Raw genomic sequence first — 23,874 nt, 5'->3', positions numbered from 1 at the left:
CTGTTTTAATTGACCCTGATATTAAAACACATTAAAGATTTAATGTGCTTTTTAATATGTGCTTTTAAGATAATTATGGATTCATTTAATAGTACAAAAATATAATAGATTAATTCTTTTTTTAAAGCAAGATGACTTAGGTGGTAAGTGCTTCTGTTCAAATATGAGAATCTGAGTTCAGATCCCCAGCACCTACAAGCCAGACATGGCACACACTTCTTTAACTCTAGCACTGGTTCGGTGGAGACAGCTGATCTCTGAAGCTGTAAGTTGAGTGAAGAGGCCTATCACAAAGAAACCAGTCACCCAACATGGACCTCTGGCCTCTATCCACACATGGAAACATTTGCAAGGATGTAAGCTTCATATAGTGCTCACAATGAAAAGTCCAAATGAATAAATTAAGGCCTGTGAAATACCTTAGAAGGCAAAGTCACTTGCCATCAGGCAGTGCAAGCCTGACAACCTGAGTTCAATCCCTGGAACCTGTATAAAGGTGGAAGGAGAGAACTGACACCACCAAGTTTTCTTCTGATCTGCACATACATACTTTACACACTGTATGCCCAATAATTAGTAGATAAGTAAATTTATTTAAAAAAATAAATAAACAAATAAAACGTGGTATTTGGCTGGGAGACGACTTAGTTATGTCTTCCATAAAGTGCTAGCTTTTGTGGCACACACCTGTATCCTACCGCTGGGGAGATGGAGGTGAGTATTCATGGAGCATTCTGGTCAGTAGTCTTGATGGGTCAGGAAGCTCCAGGATCAGTGCCTCAAAAGAATAAGGTGGAGAGAGTGGAAGATGATCCTGACATTGAGCACTGGCCTCCATGCTCATACACAAATGTATACATATGAACACATGAATACATACTCCCCCACTTATATGCACTATAAAGTATAATTGAGGACTACTTAATTATGTATACATAGAGATAATCTAAGTTTGTACTGAGAGATGATCTACATACCATCTGTTTAAATAAACAGGATAATGAAAGCATATCCTGCCACTGCCCTGTGTAGTCTGACCAGATGAAACAAAGGGAAGAACTCCATTTTTGAATCTTCAGTCAGTTTCTTTTTGCACTGAATTTTGAACTGAGAGAAAATTTCCAAGGCTTTCTTAAGTTTTTTCCCTACCAAATACCATCAGGCTGTGTGTGTATATTGTATGTTGTGAATTGAATCCAGGGTCTCATACGCTAGGTGAGTACTCTGCTCTGGCATAATAGCCAACCCTAAACTAGATACTTTGTTTTTGTTTTTGTTTTTCTGCAGTTTGTTTGATACACTGAGGAATGAAGCCCGGGTAATGGAGGGTCTGCACAGACTGGGAATAGAAGGCCTTTCTCTACATAATATTTTGAAGCTCAACATCCAGCCTTCTGAGACTGACTATGCAGTAGACATCAGGAGTCCTGCTATTGCAGTGAGTATTTATTTGAATGGTCCCAAGGCCTCTGGCCAGGTCCCTTACCACTGTTTAATTTGTGCTTTATCAAAGATTTACAAGTGCTTGTGTGAGACTGTGTTTTTGTAGTAAGCTAGGCTCTGTCTGTCTGGGATTAAAAGCATGAACTACCACATTGGATATAAGATAGGTTTTCACATGCTCTAAATTTTCTGACTATCATGAGTAAGAAGCATTGTTTCCAGGACTGGAGAGGTGGCTCAACGATTAAGAGCATATACTGCTCTAGCAGAGGACCCAAGTTCACTTCCCTACATCCACATCTGGTGTTTTACAGTCACCTGTAACTCTATCTGTAGGGGAATCAGATATCTCTAACCTCTTGGGGCACCTGCTCTCACTGTCCCCACAAATAAAATAATTAAAAAATTAACAAACAAGCAAACAAACAAACAAGCATTCTCTCCATTGTTGTAGCATGAGGGCCGGCTTGTTGGGGTTTCCGTCCCGCCTGGTACCCCAACAGCCGGCAAATCCCAAAGAGAAATTACACACAGGACTCTATAAGGTTATAAACTGATTGGCCCATTAGGTCAGGCTTCTTGTTAACTCTTATAACTTATATTAACCCATTATTCTCATCTATATTAGCCATAATGGCTCCATACCTTTCTCAGCTGGGCAAGTTACATGCTGCCTCTTCAGTGATCTGCGCAGGAGTGACTGAGGAACTTTTCTCCTCCTTAGCCTTATCCTATTCTCATTACTCCGCCTCTACTTCCTGTCTGGTTGACCCGCCTATACTTCCTGCCTGGCCAATCAGCGTTTTATTAAAATAAATGATTGACAGAATACAGATAATTCTCCCGCACCATTTCCCTCTTTTTTTTTTTTTTTTTTTTTAAACAAAGGAAAATACCCATAGTCCATTTGTTGGGAATGTGGGCGTAGTATTTCAGGCTACTTCCTGCTGGTTGGGGGCGCTGATAATCTTATGGGGACCTAAAGAAAATTTAGAGTTATAATCAAGTCATGACTGGAGTATCCTGTGAGTCTCGATCATCTCAGGCAGCAGTCTTGAATCTGTTCTGGATGTAGAACTCAGACATCTTGGCCATCTGTTCCTGTTGGAGATTTCTCAGGTGGCCTCCCTTGATGGAACCTGATTTTTCTTAACTCAGAATGAATCCACAGCTTCTCATTTTCTGTGGAAACAAAAGCAAAATCTCTTCTCCAAAGTACCATACCTTTTGACTTCAATTTTGAAGCCAAGGTATTTTCAAAATACCTATCTTGGGTTAGTTCAGCAGCATTTATAAACAAAAGTCTTTTAGCAGCTGTTGCTCCTTCCTCAACAATCAAACAATTCAAAGAGAGCATAATTGCATACAGTATCAAGATTCTCTTTGTATTTTTCATCTTTGTGTGGCTTTACTTTAACCTCTTTTTTTTTATTTTTACTTTTACTTTTTGAGACAGGTTCTCTGTATATCTTTGTCCTGGAATAACACTGTAGACCAGGCTGTCCTTGAACTCACAGAGATCCTTCTGTCTCTGCCTCCCCAGTACTGGGCTCAAAGGTGTTTGCTACCACACCTTGAACTCACAGAGGTTGACTACCTCTATCCCTTAAAGTCACAGAGGTCAACATGCCTCTGCCTCCCAGGCATTGGGATTAAAGGTGTGTACCACCACACCCTATATCTCCCTTTCTTTCTTTTTTATTTTTAATGACTTTAACCTTTTAACCTGCATATATTTTTAACACACTGTAAACCATTTAGAGGTTTTCTTCATCTTTGAATCTCTCTTTACTGTTTATCTCTCTTTTTCTGACCACATGAGCCTTTAATTTACAAAGCAATATGGAAAGCCATTGCTTTGACAGCTAGATCCAGCTCATTCCTTAGCTTTCCAGACTCATAGCTGAGATACCAGCCACAGCTGTGTTCACTGCCACAACTCTGTCGTGTTTCAAGGTCCTTGCTAGCAAGCAAGCTGCATCATTCTGCTCACAGACCACACTCAGTCGGACTGCCTGCCTGCAAGAGTCAGAGTTTGTCCTGGCAGGACAGCCCAGAAAGCCGGCATTTTAAAACAGCACAGCTTTTTTCCTGCTACGACTGAAAACCGAAAAGCATGCGTTCAGCTTTTCACCAACAGCATTTAAGTGTTTCGTGGCAGGACCTCTTAATGAGCTGTAAGGTTTTGCAGCTAAGGCTGAGTCAAGAAGCCTCTCTTAGATGAGAGCATTTGCTTGCCTCTAGCAAGCAGAGCAGAACCGAAAAATTGCTGCTACCAAGAAAACATACTTTACTCTATTCTTTCCCAAACTTTCTCAAGCTTTCTGTGGATTCATTTATCCACGTCTGGGCGCCATATGTAGCATGAGGGCCGGCTTGTTGGGGTTTCCGTCCCGCCTGGTACCCCAACAGCCGGCAAATCCCAAAGAGAAATTACACACAGGACTCCATAAGGTTATAAACTGATTGGCCCATTAGGTCAGGCTTCTTGTTAACTCTTATAACTTATATTAACCCATTATTCTCATCTATATTAGCCATAATGGCTCCGTACCTTTCTCAGCTGGGCAAGTTACATGCTGCCTCTTCAGTGATCTGCGCAGGAGTGGCTGAGGAACTTTTCTCCTCCTTAGCCTTATCCTATTCTCATTACTCCGCCTCTACTTCCTGTCTGGTTGACCCGCCTATACTTCCTGCCTGGCCAATCAGCGTTTTATTAAAATAAATGATTGACAGAATACAGATAATTCTCCCGCACCACATTGTGTTGTATTCATAGGATTCAGATGAACAACTTGGGAAAGAGGGTTTGTATTTTCCCAGTTGGATCTAGGTTCTGTGGGTTTGTGACAGCATACATAATTTAAAACTATTATTAGAACATATATTTCTAGTAAGTAGCCTTATTTTCTGGGACCTTACTGTTGGCAGTGTGATCTATATCTCTGTCATCTGTAAAAAGAATTTTGGGAATGGTGGCCCATTATCCTTTCCCCCCTTGGTTTCTGTCCTGCATTTATTTTAGATGCATTTTATTGGAAGATAGATACTCTGAACCAGGCATGTGTATCCTGCAGCCTGTTGGCCACATGTATTCCAGGATAGCCACTAATGTAGCCTAGTGTACTTATAGATGCTAAAACTTGGACCTGCCTGTTTGTAGATTCTCATTACTTACATTCTCACTTGGTGGCATAACCATTGCATATTTTGATACATACAGTTTGATTTCTGACAACATGATTTTGTTCATAAAGAATAAAGAAAATAACATAAGAAAGAGATTGATAATCATGTGGCCCATTACCATTCTTTCTAAATAATCAATTTGTATAATAATTGCTGTTTTCTTGGAGTTAAAAATTTTTCAACTGAGGCTCTTTTTGTGTTCCTTCCTAGCTACACCTCTTTTCTCCCCGCAGACAATTCCTTGCTGAAATTGGCATGCATTCAACTGTCTCTAATTGTATACCTTTATTTCCTTTTAAAGGTTTTCAATATTTTCACAATCTGGTGTGTATGTTGTTGTCTCATATCTATTTCCTTTTCATTTCATAGCCTTGATTTTATTTTGTGACCACCTTATAGGCTTCCATTCTCTACATTCTTTTTAAAGATGACAAGGGCCCCAAGAACTCATACAGCAAATAATAAAGTCCTTTTAAATCATGCAATTAAGAACATCTAAATAGTGGTTTTAAATTATTCATAATACTGGATATGATGGCACATGCCTTTAATCCTAGTACTCAGGAGTCAGTGACAGGAGGATGGATCTCTGTGAGTTTGAGGCCAGTATGGTCTATATAGTGAGTTCCAGGACAGCCAGGGCTACTTAATAAGACCTTATCTCAAAAAACAAACAAACAAACAAACTCATACTGTTAGAAAATCCTTTTTCTTAACACGTTTTTCTTAAGACTTTTAGAGAGGATGGTATAGTCCATCGCAGCTGGTGGTATTGGAAGGTCTTCAGCTTTAGTAGGTCCATTAGACTAGATTGAGATTTCTAGACACCAACATTATATGAGTGTTCCTGTTGCTCCTTCTTTAAAATATATTACTTTTTTTAAAAAACATACTTTTATAACTGAAAATTTCATATAAATAGGTGTCTCAGTTAGGGTTTTTATTGCTGCAATGAAACAGAGTGACTGAAAATTAAGAGGGGGGAGGAGGAAAGGATTTATGTGGCTTACACTTCCACATCACTGTTCACCATCAAAGGAAGTTAGGACAGGAACTCAAACAGGACAAGAACCTGAAAGTTCCTCTAATGCAAACACCATGGAGGGTTGTTGCTTATTGGCTTACTCCTCATGGTTTGCTCATCCTAGTTTCTTACAGAACCCAGGACCAGCAGCCTAGGGATGGCACCACCTACAGTGGGCTGTGCCCTCCCCCATCAATCACTGCTTAAGAAAATGCCTTTTAGCCAGATCTCATGGGAACATTTCCTCAATTGAGGGTCCCTCTTCGCGGATAGATAGCTTGTGTCAAATTGACATGATACTAGCCAGAGGCAGATGGATCTCTGTGAGTTCAAGTCCAGCTTGGTCTACAAAGCAAATTCCAGAATAGCTAGATCTAGGCAGTGAAGCCCTGTCTCAAAAAAGAAGAAGAAAAGAAAAAACTTTCCTCCTGGGTGGCTAGCATGAGCAGTTGCTTGTGTGCTCGTCCAGAGCATTCTCCTCACACAAGCAGGAAAATAGTTGCATATTTCAACTGTCTTCCTTACCCAGGCAGCAGGTGCTTACTGTTTATGTGTCGTTCTTCTGCCTCCCTCCTGCTGTCGATGCTGCCTCGTTGGGTTTCTGTGTCCTTTTGTTCCACGTACCTGTGAGAATTCAATTAGAATGGGTGCCTGCATGTGGAGTACTTAGTGGTTTTAGTCAGGTCGTCAGTGTTTTTATATCTGTTTCTTTAAATGAGTGTTGCAGACATCACCATTACCTGAGGGTTCCTATGTGCTCTGTAGTTTTGCCTAGTCTTAGGTCCTGACAAACTGTTAATGTTTTCCAACTTAATGAATGCAAAGTTTTCTTGTGAATTTATTTATGTTTCACAGATTATGCTTAAAGTTGTGTTTACTGATCACTTATGATCCCTATGTAGTTTTTTAAATTTATATATACATTTTATGTACACACACACACACGTTTCGTTTTGTTTTTTTTCAAGACAGGGTTTCTCTGTTTAATGGCCCTGGCTGTTCTGGAACTCACGTTGTAGACCAGGCTGGCCTCAAACTCATGGAGATCTGCCCGTCCCTGGGATTAAAGTTGTGTGCCACCACACCTAGCTTAGTTTTATTTTTATTCTTGTCTCATTTACTTTGGGTTGCTTGATTTTTTTTTTTTAATAGTATTTGTTGCTGCTGGTCTTTAGTTGGTTGTGTTGATTGCAAATAATTTCACCTGTTTTATTGCTGTGTTGTAGTTATTCATTTTTTTATTCAATCTTTGTATATTTGATAATTGTCTTATCTCTTATGCTTATGTTTTTGCTGGAGACAAGGTCTTATATATCCCAGGCTGGCGTCCAACTCTATGTAGCTATGGACAATTTTAATACCTGATTCTCCTGTCTCTACCTCCTGAGTGCTGGGATTCCAGGCATCTGCAACCATGCCTATCTACTATGTGATTCTTAAAGTCTCATTAATTATCTTTTTGTCCCTCGTTAGTGACTAATATGTATGTATCATGTTGTGTTTTTTGTTTTATTCAAGTGGGTCAACAACCTAGAGATTGATAGCCGATATAATTCATGGCCTTCTAGTTTACAAGAGTTACTTCGACCTACCTTTCCTGGTGTTATACGGCAGATCAGGAAAAACTTGCATAACATGGTAAGTAAACCTTGTGCCTCCTCATATCTGTTTCTCCTTGCTGTGTCTCTTCTTTTCCATCATATGTAGAATGTTCAGTTTTCTCTGTATGTGTGCACAGTGTTGAAGTGGAAAGGACTTTGAAATATGTTCATGTTACAGCAGTGTTACAGCCTGTGTTGCTTTGTGACATATGTACCTCATCCATACTTAAGGTTTACAATGGACCACATTATGGGTTTATATTTTAAGACTTTATTTCCTAGAGCAATTTTAAGTTTATAGAAATACTGTATAGGTTTTTAAGAGAGTGCTTGGTTTGTGTGTGTGTGTGTGTCTCAAAAGATACATGGCTACTGCTTTTCTGTCATGTCATTTGTGTATATGTCAGTAGTCTTTTTATTTCAAGTTACAACTTAGTCATTGGCTCACTTGATTTTTTTTTTAATCTTACTATGTAAAAAAAAAAGGAGGGAAACATAAAAAAAAAACTAGTGGGATACTTGACATTGCATTTGAGAAATGAACGCATCAATATCTGTCCAGTAGAAGTAGTTGTGATTCTCAGTGAGTCTCAGGGTCGTGAGATAGTTGGTCCTGATGTTAGTATTCTTGGTGTGATACATTACTGCTCCCTCACTTGCTCTTTCTCATGAGCCAATGAGTTTAACTAGAGAGTCGTAGTTTGCTTCCTATTGCTGTGATAAATTCCATTACCAAAAGCAGTTGGGAAGGAATTTATTTCACAGCTTATAGTTCACTGAGAACGGAACTCACGGCAGGACCTGGAGCAGTGATCACGGAGGAAAGCTGCATACTGTCTTGCTCTCCATGACTTGCTCTGCCAGCCTTCTACAACCTGGGGCCGCCTGCACAGGGCGACGCCACCCACAGGGGGTTAGGCCCTCCCATAGCAATCATAAATTAAGAAAATACCCTTAATAGATTTGCCTACAGGTCAGTCTGGTGGAGGCATTTATTTCCTGTGAGGGTTCCTCTTCCTAAATTACTCTAGCTTTTGTCATGCTGACAAAATAATGAACACAATTGGCCTGTCATTACCTTGACACACAAACAGATCACTATTAAACTGTAGCCTTTTCTTTCTTGTCTCTTCCTAAAATGTTATGTTAATACTAATATCACAATATTGACACCATAATATTAAACATTCCACAGTCTTTAAAGAATGCAAACACTTTAAAGTTCAAGTTCTCTTTAAAATATCCACCATCTCTTTAAATGTCTGAAGTCTCTCCAACAGTAAGCTCCTGTAACAGTCACATCAAAGCAAACCCAAAACTCAGCGGTGTAAAATGTATAGTTCCTGGTGTCTGGGCTATTCATGATCCTCTGGGCTCTTCCCCAGCTGTGCATCTGTAGCACATGCACCGTGTTTAGTAGGTGCGGGCCAGTCCTCTCCCCAGTGATTACTTCTTGGTGGCTATCTCACTGTTGTTAAATCTCCAGTGTGCTGACGTCTCTCTCCAATGCACCTGGGCTGCACCTTTACCAATAACCTCACCTGGGCTCTCTCCAGGGACTCTGACTTTGGCACGTGGTGACAAGCCTCACCTTCTCTCTATGAACCCCTTGAGTATAGGGTTTACCACTGCAGCTGAGGCTGTAGCTTCACCAATGGCTTCTCTTGACCTCTTATAAGGTGCCGGTCTGTGCTGCTCTGCATGACCTCTGTATGCCTTCAAAACCAGTACTGTGTGGGAGACTCTTAAACACTCACAAGTTTGGCTGCCAGCATGAAATTCAACCTTGCTCCCTCTGGACTATACTTTTTGTGCACTGGCCTGAGGAGAATTTCCACACTCCCGTAATGGCCCATTTAAGTTTGAGCACTAATGACTTTTCCAGCCCAAAGTTCCAAACGCTTCCACAGTCTTTCCTAAAACAAGACAGTCAGGTCTGTCACAGCAGTAGCCCAGTTTCTGTCCCAGTTAGCTTTCTGTTACTTTAATGAAGACTATAACCAAAACCAGCCTAGGGGTAAGAGTTTATTTCATCTTACAGCTTACAGTCCATCCTGAAAGGGAGACAGGGCAGGCCCCTGGAGAAACAGAAACTGAAGCAGGGGCTCTGAGCAGCTGCCTGCTAGCTTGCTCCCCATGCCTTGCCCAGTCTGCTTGGTTTCACACCCCAGCACCGCTTTCCCAGGAGGTATCAGCCACAGCGTGCCGGGCCCACCTATATCAGTCATTAATTAAGAAAACCACCAGAGGCTTGCCCACATACCAGTCTGATGGAGGCCTTTCTCAGTTGCGGGTCTTCTTCCCAGCGACTGTAGCTTGTGTCAGGTTGACAAAACTAGGGTTCCTTAGAGGAACATGGGTGAAGGGTTTTTATGGAGCATGGCCAACTCTCCAGTGGCTTCCTATTTTGGAAAACGTCTCTCCCTTCCTAGCAGCCTTTAACTGTTTCTAGCCCTCTGGACGAGGGAGGCCCCCTGAGCTCTAATGTCTTAACCCCTCAGATTTAGTGATCCAGCTACCTTCTTAGCTTCTCATTGCCCTTCATTTCCCTCCTTTAGAGAGACTGAGAAAGAAGGGTCTTAGCACATCTCCCCTCTGCCATTTCTCTGTCTCTTACTCTTCATGGCTGTAGAGAAGAGGCAGGAGAGCCTTGAGATTTATATGGCAAAGAACCCTCTGAACTTCTCTCTCTCTCTTTTAATCTTAACTTTTTATTTCATGTATTTAATTCTCAGCGTGTGCATGTGTGTAGGCCCGCACATGCCACAGTGTGTTCATCTAAGTCAGTACAACCTTTAGGAATTGGTTCTCTCCTAATATGTGGGAACCAGAAATTGAACTTGTTTTCAGAATTGGCAACACATGACCCACCAAGCCAGTGGTTCTCAACCTTCCTAATGCTGTGACCCTTTAACACGGTTCCTCTTGTGGTGACTCCCAACTGTAAAATTATTTCATTGTTACTTCATAAACTGTAATTTACTGTTGTTATTGTAATGTAAGTATCTCTGTTTTCTGATGGTCTTAGGTGACCCTTGTGAAAGGGTTGTTCGACTCCCCGTCCAACAAAGGGGCACTACCCGCAGGTTGAGAACCACTTCACTAAGCCATCTTGCCAATCCTGTATTTTTCTCAGTCTTTCAGACTACTCTTTTCCTTTCAGAATTCAGGTCTTTCTCTTTCTTATGATGAGTGAATTTTAATTTTTTACTTTTAAAAAGTTTTATTTTAGATAATTTTTATGTACCTCAGGCTGACCTTTAAACTCATTATATAGTTGAGGATGACTTTGAACTTCAGATCTCCTACCTCCACCTCCCATGTGCTAGGATAGCAGGTATGCATCACCATGCCTGGTTTCCAGCTGGAGTTTGAATCCAGAGCCTTTTGCATGTTTGGTGAACACTACCAAATGAATCACAGCCTCAGTCCGAGTAACTTCATCGTGTAGAGAATATATACAAGCTGGTTAACACATGAGGACTTTAATACACCATTGCTTTTGTTATGGTTTAAAAGTTGAGTTCAAAATTAGAAACAAATATAACAAAAAGGCAGCTCTGTTTTCCAAGGTGTGAGAACTGATAAAACTGAGGTTTAAAGGGTATGGTAGAATAGGGAGGCATCAGCAGTCTGAATCACTGGTGGATGTTACCAGTGAAATCCATGGAAAAAAATCTCTCTTCCCACTACCACAGTCTTTGAATGTTGAGGGTGGCAGCTGCTGTTTTTATTCATAACTCCCTTTATATGTGGTTCGGTAGTATTTTGGGAAGGATTGGCTTCATGTGTGACAATTTGTGTCATTTCTCTTAGCCCAGGAATGTGTGATTGCCATTTCATGGGTTCTTTTTCTTTTTACTCTGACAGGTGTTTATCGTTGATCCTGTGCATGAGACCACAACCGAGTTGATTAGCATAGCTGAGATGTTCCTCAGCAATCACATACCATTAAGGTAACATTGGGGTCATTCAGCTGAGGCTTGGTTTGTTATTTGAATTACATGTCTGGTTTCATTGAATTGCAGTATAATTAATAGCTGGATTCACTAATGGCAGTTTTATTTTCTGCTTGGTAAGACATCTGTGTCTTTAGGGACTAAGTTTAATTCTCAGCACACAGGAGCTTACCACCATTGAATTATTAACAAGTAGCTGTGTGAAAGTAGTTTGTGGTCTTCACTTGCTTCCTACTGGAAAGGAGTTTCCTGGATGCATGTCCACATAGAAAAGCCCGTTTCTAATTTCAGCAGAGAGCTTTGCTAGTGGCTTTGTTTGACTTTGAGGACTAAATGCTTTATAATGTTAAGTATCCTTCTGTAGGTACAGACCGATACATCTATGTTAGTTGTGTTGCCGGTCTACCAGCTGAACACCAGGTAGCAGGGTTTCCCCTGTTCTTTTCATAGACAATGATACAAAAAACAATACACATATTGTTATATATGTATTTACATATATGTGTTACATATACATGTGTTACGATATTTTCCCTTACAGTCTATAATAATTCTGGTAATTTTACATGCTGTAAAATTTGAGTTACTTTTTTTTTTCCTCTAAGAAAGGGTCTCACTGTGTATCTCTGACTGTCCTGGAACTCTCTCTGTAGACCAGGTGGTGTTGAACTCACAGAGATCCACCTGCCTCTGCCTCCCAAGTGCTGGCCTTAAAGGCATGCACCTCTATGTCTCCTGAAATCTGAGTTCTTAAAAATGAAGAAACTAAAGGACAAAAGAATTTCTCGTAAATAAACATTATGACATGTTTACTGCCCCACACTGAGTTGTGGTAGTTTTATATGAATGATATCTGTCCTGTTTGCCTTTTGCATACCTTGGCTCTCTATAAGAATGTATTTGATTGGCTTGTCTGAATGATATCTGTACTTTGGCGCTCTGTAAGAATGTCTTTTATTGGCTTGTCTGAATGATATCTGTACTTTGGCGCTCTGTAAGAATGTATTTGATCAAGTGCTTAGGAAATAGGAGCTCTGTAGGGAAGACCCGGATTTCCCAGGGGCTTTGAAGAAAAGGAGGACTATTAGGACCAGAAAAGCAGAGATTGTTGGGTGCAATGAAAATTTTCATTTAGATTTGAACACCACCTGGCAGATGGAGAAAATAAATTGCTAAATTACAGCCATGTTTGTTTAAAGGCGGATCTGAGCACATGTAAATTGGTTCATGGTACACAGTGAGCACTAACCAAACATTTGTACAGTTGTACTGAGGGACAGGAAGATTACAGATGTAGGGAACAAAGGCACTTGAGTCCTGGGCACAGGAAGTGTGTCTTGTGAGCATCAGAGGGGAGCTGGCAGATAGGTTGACTTTTTGCTCTTGGTGTAGGGAATGTGGTCCTACCCTGTGTCACTGATACAAGCTGTGGACTCCCCAGGGCTATCCAGTAAGGGAGCTACCCAGGAGGCACAAAAGCATGAAGATTTTGTCTTACCTGAAGAAAAACTGATACCCAGCTAGAAACTAGAGATGGGAAGTGAACTTAGTTATAAAGAGACAATGAGATTCTGGAGATGTGATTAGGTGTCAACTCGCCTACATAAGGATGTTTAAGCCATTTTTTTTTCTAATTACAGGATTTATATTATGAGTAAAAATTAAAAAATAAAGAGTTAACTTGAAAACAAATCTGTTTGCCCACACTCACAGAGATAACTGATACTTTTTTTTTTTTTTTTTGAGTTAGGGTCTCACTATGTAGACCAGACTGACATAGAACTCAGTGAGATCCTCCTGCTTCTGCCCCTCAAGTTCTGAGATTACAGGCATGTGCCACCACATCAGGTCCATTGTTAACAGTTCTTATTTGAGAAATATGTTCATAGTTTTTACATTTCCAGACTGAATATGTCGCTGTCCGTTGCTCGTCTTCATCCCCATCACTCTGCTGTGTCCTCTTCTCTTTTCCTGCTTCTGCTTGTGCCTTTCTTGTGTCTGTGTCGCTGTTGCTGTGACCCAAAGTCACATTTTTACAGTCCATCATCATGGGAAGCTAAGGCAGGAACCCGTAGCAGAAACTAAAGCAGAGACCATGTATAAGAATGCTTCTTGGGCTGGAGAGATGGCTCAGTGGTTAAGAGCATAGCCTGCTCTTCCAAAGGTCCCGAGTTCAATTCCCAGCAACCACATGGTGGCTCACAACCATCTGTAATGAGGTCTGTGCCCTCTTCTGGCCTGCAGGCATAAATGTAGACAGAATATTGTATGCATAATAAATAAGTAAATATTTGAAAAAAAAAAAGAATGCTTCTTGCTGGGGTGCTTCATATGGCTTGCTCAACTGGCTTTTATATCATCAGCCAGCCCACTTGCCTAGCGAGTTATCACCCACAGTGGGATGGACCCTCCTGTATCAATCAGCAGTCAAGAAAAGTCATACAGATGTGGCTACAGTGCCGTTCCTCAGTTGAGGTTCCCTCTTTCCAGTTGTGTCAAGTTGACAACTAAGATTATCCTTATTTTGCATATATGTTTCTTAAATGTGTCTGGGTCCTCTCTGTGCGTGTGTGCACCTATGTGCATATGCATGCGTGTTTTTTTCCGAGTCTGGCTTATTTTGCTTAACATTATCTCCAGTTCTACGCATTTTGTACAAATTTTCTTTTTGTCTAAATAAAATTGTATTATAGTAGACTGCCTTTTAGAAGCCCAGTTATCAAGTCCAGCGTTGTGGGACACGCCTTTAATCCCAGCACTTGGAAGGCAGAGGCAGGCAGGTTTCTGTGAGTTCAAGGACAGCCAGACAGTTGAGACCCTTGTCTCAAAATCAACAACAACCACAAGAAGGAAGCCCAGTTAGGTAGGTCTGCTGACACAGGCCTGTATTCCCAGCGCTTGAGAGGCAGAGACAGGGGAATCCCAAGTTTGAGACTAGCCTGGGCTTTTTAGTGTGGTCAATATAGGTTACACATATTCTGTCTCAAAGAAATAAAAACTAAATCATGTTGATTAAATAGCTGCAGGGTATAGCTCAGTGGTAGAATACTTGACTAACATGGGTTTAACTTCCAGAACCAAACAAATCTGTGTTGATTGATATACTATCATTAAATAAACTCTAACATATATATTATGGTTCATTGTTCATATTGCTAATGCTATGGATTTTGACAGAGGTCGAGTATTAACTGTTTACATTATACATACTAACTAAAGTTGCTATTCTAAAAATCCCCATTGTATATGTTTGCCCTTCCCTCCATTAACTTGAATCTTTCAACAGCACTGACTTTTTAACTATCCTCATAGTTTTTTTTTTATCCTTTTTAGAATGTCATAGTCCCTCAGCTATATATAGTATATAGCTCTTTAGTCTGACTTGTTTCATTTAGCAATGTGCAATTCAGGTTATTTAGTAATTGTGAGAGTTCATACAAAATTTCCATCCATCCATCCATCCATCCATCCATCCATCCATCCATCCATCCAATCCAGGCTGGCCCAGAACTCTTGATTTTCTTGAATCAGGAGTTTCCATAGCATGTACCACTACCCACAACCTCCTAATTTCTTTTAACCACGGAGTAATATTTCATTATGTGGGTTTGCTACATTTTGTTTATCCTTTCACCTTTGATGGGCATCATTTTAGTCTGCTTTCTACTGTGTGATAAACACTGTTCCAGAAGCAACTTGGGCTTACTTCATCTTACAATTTACAGAGCATCATGAAAAGGGAGCTAGGGTGGAAACTCCACGCAGGTACCTAGAGGCAAGGGATGAATGAAAAGGCATGGAGGAATGCTGCTTACTGGTTTGTTCATGGAGCCTTGCTCAGTTTGTTTTCTTATACAACCTAGCGTGACTTAACAAGGGGGTGCTACCTGTAGTGGGGTAGACCCTCCCACATCATTGAATCAAGGAAATGCCCCATAGACGTGCTCAAGGATTATCTGACTGAAGTAATTCCTCTACTGAGATTCCTTCTTCCCAGGTCTATCTAGGTTTCTTTCAAAGTGAACAGAACTTACCAACACAACTGCCACTTAGCTTAATACACAATTACATCACTATTATTAAGTCATTTCTATTCTTTTTTATCCTCAAAATCTCATGTTAATATTAATATCACATACAGCACAGTTCAACTTTTAAAAATCCTTAAGTCTTTGAAAATTCCATTACTTAACAGTTCAGTCTCAGGATCTAGATTAATGTCTTAGCAGTTAATACCATATACTGCTCTTCCAAAGAATCCAAGTTCAATTGCCAGCACTCAACAGGGAGCTCACACCCACCTGTAACTCCAGGTCCAGGAAATCTAACATCTCTAGCCTCTGCAGGCACCTGCACTCTTGTCCACATACTCACACATAATTACAAATAAGTGTTTTTAAAGATTCATTCACTTTAGGATAACTAGATTTTCTTAAAAATCCAAACTCTTTCAACTGTGATCTTCTGTAAAGTAAAAAATAAGGTACATATTTCTTATTCCAAGAGGAAAGAACCAAGTTAAAGCAAAATCCGAATCCAACAGTGTAAATAAATAGCCCAGTGTCTGATGTCTAGAACTCACGGTTTTCAGGGCTCCAGAGGGTTTGTGTACCATCCACAGTACACTTCTTGTCTTACAGACTCTGGTGAACTTCATCTCACACTGCTGTCCTTGGTGGTCCTCCCACGGACCTGACATTTCCACTATGTTGGCGTCTCTGTTGCAGCTGAGGGTGCATCTTTCTCAGTGTCTTCTCCTAGGGACTCTGACCTCAGCTTCTCTATCCCTTTAGTCCTGAGGTCTTCATTGCAACCCAGGCTGCATCTTCGCCAGTGATCGTTTAGCTTCTCACAGTGTCAAGCCTCAGCCTCTTCATGACCTCACTGCAACTGAGGCTGTCCCTTCATCAGTGACCTTTCCTGGCCTCTCCCAGCATCAGGCCTCAGCTGCTCTCTGTGACCCATCATACCTTCCAGACCAGTACAATGTGTGATACTCTTACACATCATTGTGTTTGGCTGCCAGTTTGAGATGCAGCCCTGGTCCCCTCTAAACCATAGCTTCTATATGCTGCCTTTTGAGAAACTTTGAAGATTTTACCTCAGTGATATGGTCTCTCTTATTAATCACAACTGATCTTTCAACCTCTGATAATCAATATTAATTGTCCTTGGAGAGCCAAGGCTTCACTTCAATGGTGCTGGTCTCTGTTAATCACAACTAATTCTTTGGTTGACCAGAAACTATGTTTTCCTAATTCAGAATGTTTGCATGCTATCCCTGACAGAGTCTTTGTTTCTCTCTGAAACTTCACTAGTCAAACATTTCTTTCAACAACCTTATCTTCCAAGCTTTCACAGAATAGCCCATTAAACTTTGGGCACTCAATGCGTTTTCCAGCCCAGAGGTCTACACACTTCTACATGCCTTCCAAAACCAACATGACCAGGTCTGTCACAGCAGTATCCAACGATCCTGGTACCAGTTTCTGTTTTAGTTTGCTTTCTGTTGCTGTGATAATCACCATGCCAAAAGCAATTCAGGAAGGAAAGGGCTTATTTCATCTTACAACTTAGAGTCCAGCACGAAGAGCGATCAAGGAAGCTCCAGGCAGAACTGGAGCAGAGAACATGGAGGAACAGATGCTTACTGTCTTGTTCTTCATGGCCCAGGACCCCTTGCCAAGGGGTCACCACCAGCCGTAGGCCAGGTCCTCCCACATAAATGACTCATGAAGAAAAGACACACCCACGGGAGAATATGACGGAGGCAGTTCCTTAGTGGGGATTCTCTTTTCCGAGATATGGTTAGATTTGTATCAAGTGATGAAAACTAACCAGGTACTACTAAAGCTTATAAATAGCCATGTACAGATTTTTGTGTGGACAAAGTTCTGTTGCCAGGGTTGCTGGACTGTGTGATGACTATATGCTTAGGTTTTAAGTTTTTAAGAACCAGCCAAAGTGGCTTCCAAAGTGTCTACACCATTGCTTTTTCACTGGCAATGAATTGAGAGTCCTGTTGCTTCTCACTAACATGTAGTTTTTGGCCATTTGAGAGGATATATAGCGATAGGTCACTGTTTATTACTCTGTAATGGCTTAGGATCATAGTGTTTTATTTTGTGAGTATCTAGACAGAAAACTTCATTTGTTTGTTTGTTTCTGTGGACTTTTTGAGACAGGACTTTGTTGTATAGCCTAGGCTGACCTAATACTTGGTTTATAGTCCAGGCTAGCTGCACGCACACTGTCCTTCTGCCCCAGCATTTCACGTGCTGGGATTACAACTGCGCTGCCATGCGCAGCTTCTTTAACCTGTGTAAAAGCGTTGTTTGATGCTAGTGTTGAGTCATTTTACTTTGGGACATCAGTCCTTTTCAGATGGCTATTTTTCAAGGAGTTTCTGCTAGTCTATGGTTTTTCCTTTACTTCTTTTGGTAGGCTTTTTTTTTTCTTTTTCTGAAAGCAAGAACTTTTTGTGTGGGGTTTGATTTTTTTTTTTTTCCCTTAAGACAGCGTCTCACTATGTAGCTCAGCTTGTAGACCAGGCTGGCCTTGAATTCACAGAGATCCACCTGCCTCGGCCTCCTCAAGCGCTAGGATTAAAGGCATGTACTACTATTTGAGGTTTATTAAAGAGAAGTTTTAAACTTTAATGAAGTCTGCCTTCTCAGTCATTTCATAACTGTGTGTCTGTGTGTGTGTGTGCACATGTCCACCAGAGTGGATGTTGGTGTTTCCCTAAGTCATTGCCACTATACTAACTGAACCTGGATCTCACAGATTGGGTAGGCTGCTAGCCAGAGAGTTCCTGCCTCCTGCCAAGCAAGATTCTTCTGTTTTCACCTCCATACTGAGGATACAGACATATATACCCCCATGCCCAGTTTATTGTACATGGTGTTAGGAATCTGAAGTTGGGTTCTCATGCTTGTGTAGCAAGCACTTTGCCTGTGAAGCCATCTCCCTAACTGGATCATGCTTTTTGATCTAACCTGTCATTAGCCAAACCTGAGGCCACCAACCAATTTTTTCCAGTGATATTTTCCAGGACTTTGTAGGTTTTGTTTTCCACTTACATCTGTTGTATGTTTTGTGTTAATTTTTGTGAAGGGTAAATTTATATCTAAATTTATTACTTCGCTTGTGCAGTTGTTTCAGTACCATTTGCTAGTATAACTTTCTCTACTGCATTGTTCTTAGTCTAGGTGCCCAGACGGCCCAGTGAAAGTCTTCATACTTATCCGTCTCTGTGTGATATATGACAGTTGACTGACTTTCTTCTCTTTCTTTCTCTCTTTCTCTCTTCCTTTCTTCCATTTATTTTTGTTTTTGAGATAGGGTTTCTCTGTGTAACAATTCTGGCTGCCCTGGAATTTGTTTTGTAGAGCAGGCTAGCCTTGAACTCATAGAGATCCTCCTGTTTCTGCCTTCTGAGTGCTGGGATTAAAGCTGTGCACTGTGATCCTGGCTTCCTTTTATATTGTTTTAGTTACATTTTCTTCGGCTCCAATTTCTGGATTTTTGAAATCAATGTATTTATTCTTTATGTGTATGTTCCTGCTTGTCTGTGTGTGCACCACATATGCACAGTTCCCACAGAGGCTAGAATTGGGCATCAGATGCTCTGAAATTGGAGCCAGAGGCCGTTGCGAGCCATCTGATTTGGATGCTGGGAACAGAACCCAGGTACTCTGCAAGAGCATCCAGTGCTCTTACTAGTTGAACTGTTTCTCCATTCCTCCCGACTTAAAAGCAGAACAGAATTTCTACCTATCACTGTAGCAAGCTCTTTATGTCAGTAAAGAAATCTAGTCAAGGCTCTTTAAGAGCCTTCACTGTGGAAAAGCCTAACCTGTTTTGTGACCCTACTCTTGTGTTTTTAAAATGATGTGTATGTAGCTTTGCCAGCCTTGTTTAGAGTGGATGTACACTGTACTTCTCAGTTAGAAGTGGGCAGCGGCACCCCACCGCCTCTAGCTGATTGCCTTCTTTAAAATACCCCTTTTCTTCTTCTCTGCAGGATTGGTTTTATCTTTGTGGTCAATGACTCGGAAGATGTTGATGGGATGCAAGATGCTGGAGTTGCTGTTCTGAGAGCATATAATTATGTTGTCCAAGAAGTGGATGGTTATCACGCCTTCCAGATTCTCACACATGTATGTTTTTTTTTCAAAATGGCAAATACTTTTTAAGAAATTTAACTCACTCTAAAACAGTCTGTGGTTGGAGTATTTTGTACTTATGTAAAGAGAAAAGGTAAAGTATATTCTTATATAAATTCTAATGTTTTATATTTCAGGGTTCCTTATACGTTATTAATTTACTGATGTGAAAATAATAGATTGCTTTGTTTATTTTAATGTTTAGAATCTGTTACTGGGGGGAGGGGCACGTATGTACTGTGGTACATGTATGCAGGTCCAGAGGATGACCTTTTGAGTGGGTTCTCTTTTTCTCTCATGGGACCTGAGGATCAGACTTGGTTGTCAGGCATGTTAAGCCAGAGTGCCGGTCATCAGATGCGATTCCTGAAGAGTGAGAATAGCGTACATGTTAGAGTCCTCTGCAGTTTGATTCTGTGAAGTCATCAGTTAATGCTTTTGGGCAATGTGGTGTTCTCTACTTTTCTTTCTTTTAAATCAGTCTTTTTTCTTTTGAGACTGTCTTATGTTATTTTTTCATCTTCTCCTTTTCTTTCTCCTTGTCCCTGTCTTTCCTTCCTTCCTTTTTTCTTTTCGCTTTTGTTAAGACAGTCTCATATAATCAGGGCTAGCCTTGGAAAAACTGTGTAGTTGAATATGAACTTGAGTTCTTGATTCTCCTGTCTCCCACAGTGCTGCGGTGTTAGCTGTGCAGCACTATGCCTGGTTCCTTTTTTTTTTTTTTTTTTTGTCTTCTGAGATAAGTTCTTACTGTATAGTCCAGGCTAGCCAAAACCTCTGGGTCTGCTTCCCTCATCTTCCCAGGACTTGGCTATCTCAGATATGACCCACCACACCTGGCTTCTGATACTCCTTAAACCTTTTTGCCTGCACCCCTTCTCACCACATTTGGGCTATAATGTATTCATGAACTGAGAAGATTATTTGAAGAAATCTGTAGTTCCATCACTCAGCTGCAGGAGCTCTGAATTCAAGACCCATCTGATCTACATAGCAAGTTCCAAGCTAGCCCGGCCTTCATGATGATACTGTGATGATACTATATCGTAACAAAAGAGAGAAAGAAAGAAAAATCTTCGGTTCTTAATCAAAGATATCTTATAAGGAATATTGAAATGATAGTGTTGCTAAGAAGTTCCAGTTTGCTTTTTAATAAAAGTAGTCTTATTTTTCTAATGTGTTTAGAAACTTCCTCACATTTGAAATTTGGATTTGAAAGTGTAGTTGGTTACTTGTTTTTCTTTCTCTAGATCTATAACAAGGTGAGGACTGGAGAAAAGGTGAAAGTGGAGCATGTGGTCAGTGTCTTGGAGAAGAAATACCCGTATGTCGAAGTGAATAGCATTCTGGGGATTGATTCTGCTTATGATCAGAACCGGAAGGTAACACATTCTTTAGAACTTAGTTCCTTGGTATTTTGACTTGACTGCAGAAGTAGACTGTCCTTGGGTTGGATGGTGTCTGTAGTGGGATATTGATAAAAGTACTCAGTACCTAGCATTTCAAAATGTAGACAGACTGCTTTTTAGTTCCCACCTCCCCCCCCCCCCCCCCAGACAGGATCTGAATATGCAGCCCTTGGCTGGCCTTGAACTCACAGAGATCAGCTGTCTCTACCCTCTGGGTGCTGGGATTAAAGGCATATTGCAACCACATCTGGCCTCACTTGTCAGTCTTTGAAAAGTGATTCTAGTTCAGAAAATAGTACTTTTTTTTTTAACTTGCATGTTAACTTTTAAATTGGAAAACAATTACTTTTTCAGTATAGTAGTTGTACTTCTATGAAGTATGTTCTGAATAAAACCTATTGGAATTGTAGAAGCAGAAGGCGGTGCATGGCACAATATGTATTATTTGACTTTACATCTTTGTTCAGGCTCCAGATGTGTCTGTTTTAACTAGCCAACTATGGAGGTGCACACCTTTAATCCCCGAGCTCTGAAGGCAGAAGCAGGTAGATTTCTGAGTTTGAGACCAGCCTGGTCTACAGAGCAAATTTCAGGAGAGCCAGAGTTGTTATCCTGTCTCAAAAAACAACAAAACAAAACAAAAAAGGAAGGAAATGTAATAACCAGAGCCAGTGAGATTGCTTACTGGTACAGATGCTTACTATGTAAGCCTGGCAACCTGAGTTTAAGCCTCATGTGAAGGTGAAAGAAGAGAAAACTTCAGCTTTTTTGGGGTGACATAAAACCAAATACTTTGTACATATTTACATACCCACAACCAAAACAATGCATATTCTTACCCTGTGAGAATATTACAAAACACTTACTGTACTTTAGTTTTTAGAAAGTGCTATAAAAGTTAATAGCCAAAACTTAGTAAAGCAAGGTAAGAATGCGAGAGCCAATTCCCTTTTACAGCCTGACCTAGTGTGGAAAGGTTTGGAAAGAATCCCTCTGTCTGCGGATTGGCGTTGAGTCCTTGAGGCAGGTTGGAGTGGGCTCCCAGCCTGGGACAGAAGCCGCAGTCACAGGGCGCCAGAGATCTGTCTATGGCAATTCTTGAAAGCGGTTTTGCTTCTCTAGTGAGCAGCCTGGCTAGGAGCTGGATGCTGAGCTCTTTAGTTTCTTCCTCTGAAGGAGGCAGAAGCAGCTGGAGCTGGGCTCTGAAATCTGCCATCCCTTCCTCAATTGTTGCCTGCAGCAGTTAGGACTCAGCAGCCCCGAGTGCCCAAGTTTAAAGAAATGTCTGTGGCTGAATATCAGTGTGCAAATAAGATCAGTGTGCAAATAAGATCAGTGTGCAAATAAGGTGGGAAAAGTAGGGCTAATCAGGGAGGAGCTGTAATGTGGGTGAGTGGGGACAGAGCCCCGAGCCTGAGGACAGAGCCCCGAGCCTGAGGACAGGCCTGCAAGTCTATTGTCTCTGCAGAGGAGAGGAAACTGGAGACAAGTTTCTGTGTGCTCCCAATTGCTGCAGTGACCTTTGCAGCAGCTTGCTGATCTCTGCTTTATTCAGCCCATTTTGCTCAGCTCTTGTTTCTTTGCAGCTACCACTCACTGTGTTACCAGTTTCCAGGGCTCTTTTATCCTCTGGACTTGAGCCTCCTGTCTGCCAGTAAGCACTGTACTGGGGTAGTGAAGAATCTACTCCCAAAAATTGCAGGAAGTTTGTTGTGCAATGAGCATTGTATACATGATGCAGTTTTAGAAGCCTGGCGGACTGTTCACACACGTAAACAGACATATACACATTCGCTAGTCTGTAAAGTTTTTGTTTCTTAAAGTTCAATAATTTAATTTCACATTTACCAAGTAAGATTTTAACTATGATACCACGTTCTTTAAAAAGAACTTAGATAGTATCTGTTTTCCATACTGCTTAAAAAAGAAAAAAAATATCTTTAGTCATTTCTTTTGCTATGCTCTTCTATTTTTAAAGAAGATTTATTTATTTGTGTGTGTGTATTTGTGAATATATGTGCTCCATTTGTGTGCCAGAGACCACTGAGGCCAGTGGAGGGCGTCTGACTCATAGGAACTGCAGTTACAGGCAGTGAGCCACCTTGTGGGTTCTGCGGACAAAGCCCAGGTGCTCTGCAAGGGCAGCAAGTGCTCTTAATGACCGAGTCATCTCTTTAGCCCTTCTTTTGTTCTTTTCAAAAAATTATTTTTATTTATTATTATTGTGTACACACATATGGAGGAACAACAACTTTGTAGAGTCTTTTACATGGGTTCTGGAGATCAAACTCAGGTCACCGGTCTTACAAAGCAAGTGTCTTACCTACTAAGTCATCTTGCCTGCCCTGTTAACTTTTTTATTTATTTATTTTTTTAAATTTAAGCAGGCATGTAAATTTGTTCTATGTGTATCACGAGGGGGAACATGTGCTTTCTTTTTGTCCTTTGTTTTCTAGGAAGCGAGAGGCTACTATGAGCAGACTGGTGTTGGTCCCCTGCCTGTTGTCTTGTTCAATGGCATGCCCTTTGAAAAGGAACAGTTGGACCCTGACGAGTTGGAAACCATTACAATGCACAAGATCTTGGAAACCACTTCCTTCTTCCAAAGGGCAGTATATTTGGTGAGTGGTATTTTCAGGCCAACTTTGAAAGCAAATGGTTTATACTTTGTAGCTTCATCTTCTTCTTTTTTTAAAGATTTATTTGTTTATTATATATACAGTGTTATGCCTGCATTTTGCCTGCACAGCAGCAGAAGAGGGCACCAGATCTCATTATAGATGGCTGTGAGCTACCATGGGGTTTCTGGGAATTGAACTCAGAACCCTGGAAGAGCAGCCAGTGCTCTTAACCTCTGAGCCATCTCTCCAGGCCCACTTTGTAGCTTTTTTGGTCAGTAGTAAAATTATGTGTTATGCCTTCCGTGGTGACACTTGGCTTTAGTCTTAGTTTTCAGGAGGAGGCAGATGATCTCTGTGAGTTCTAGGCCAGACAGTGCTACAGAGTGAAATTTTGTCTCAAAAAAAACAAACAAAAATTTTTAGTATTTTCTACAGGTCACTAGGTTTGCAAATTCTCAGA

At 40.9% G+C, this 23,874-nt stretch overlaps 1 protein-coding gene across 2 annotated transcripts in view; it reads left to right on the top strand.

The window, feature by feature from the left end:
* Nucleotides 1–23,874, top strand: part of Uggt1 (UDP-glucose glycoprotein glucosyltransferase 1) — a 128,151-nt gene that overhangs the window by 47,367 nt on the left and 56,910 nt on the right. For both annotated transcript variants that reach the window (XM_048430379.3, XM_048430378.3), the window contains exons 13-18: nt 1,288–1,438; nt 7,175–7,294; nt 11,128–11,213; nt 19,243–19,378; nt 20,635–20,766; nt 23,250–23,414. In XM_048430379.3, the coding sequence (XP_048286336.3) occupies nt 1,288–1,438; nt 7,175–7,294; nt 11,128–11,213; nt 19,243–19,378; nt 20,635–20,766; nt 23,250–23,414 (790 nt within the window). The remainder of the gene's footprint in view (nt 1–1,287; nt 1,439–7,174; nt 7,295–11,127; nt 11,214–19,242; nt 19,379–20,634; nt 20,767–23,249; nt 23,415–23,874) is intronic.

The sequence above is a fragment of the Myodes glareolus genome, chromosome 18 (genome assembly GCF_982192425.1).
Source record: "Myodes glareolus chromosome 18, mMyoGla1.1, whole genome shotgun sequence".
NCBI lineage: Eukaryota > Metazoa > Chordata > Mammalia > Rodentia > Cricetidae > Myodes > Myodes glareolus.
The sequence above is the reverse complement of the archived record's forward strand: the minus strand, read 5'-3'. Positions and strand labels throughout refer to the sequence as shown.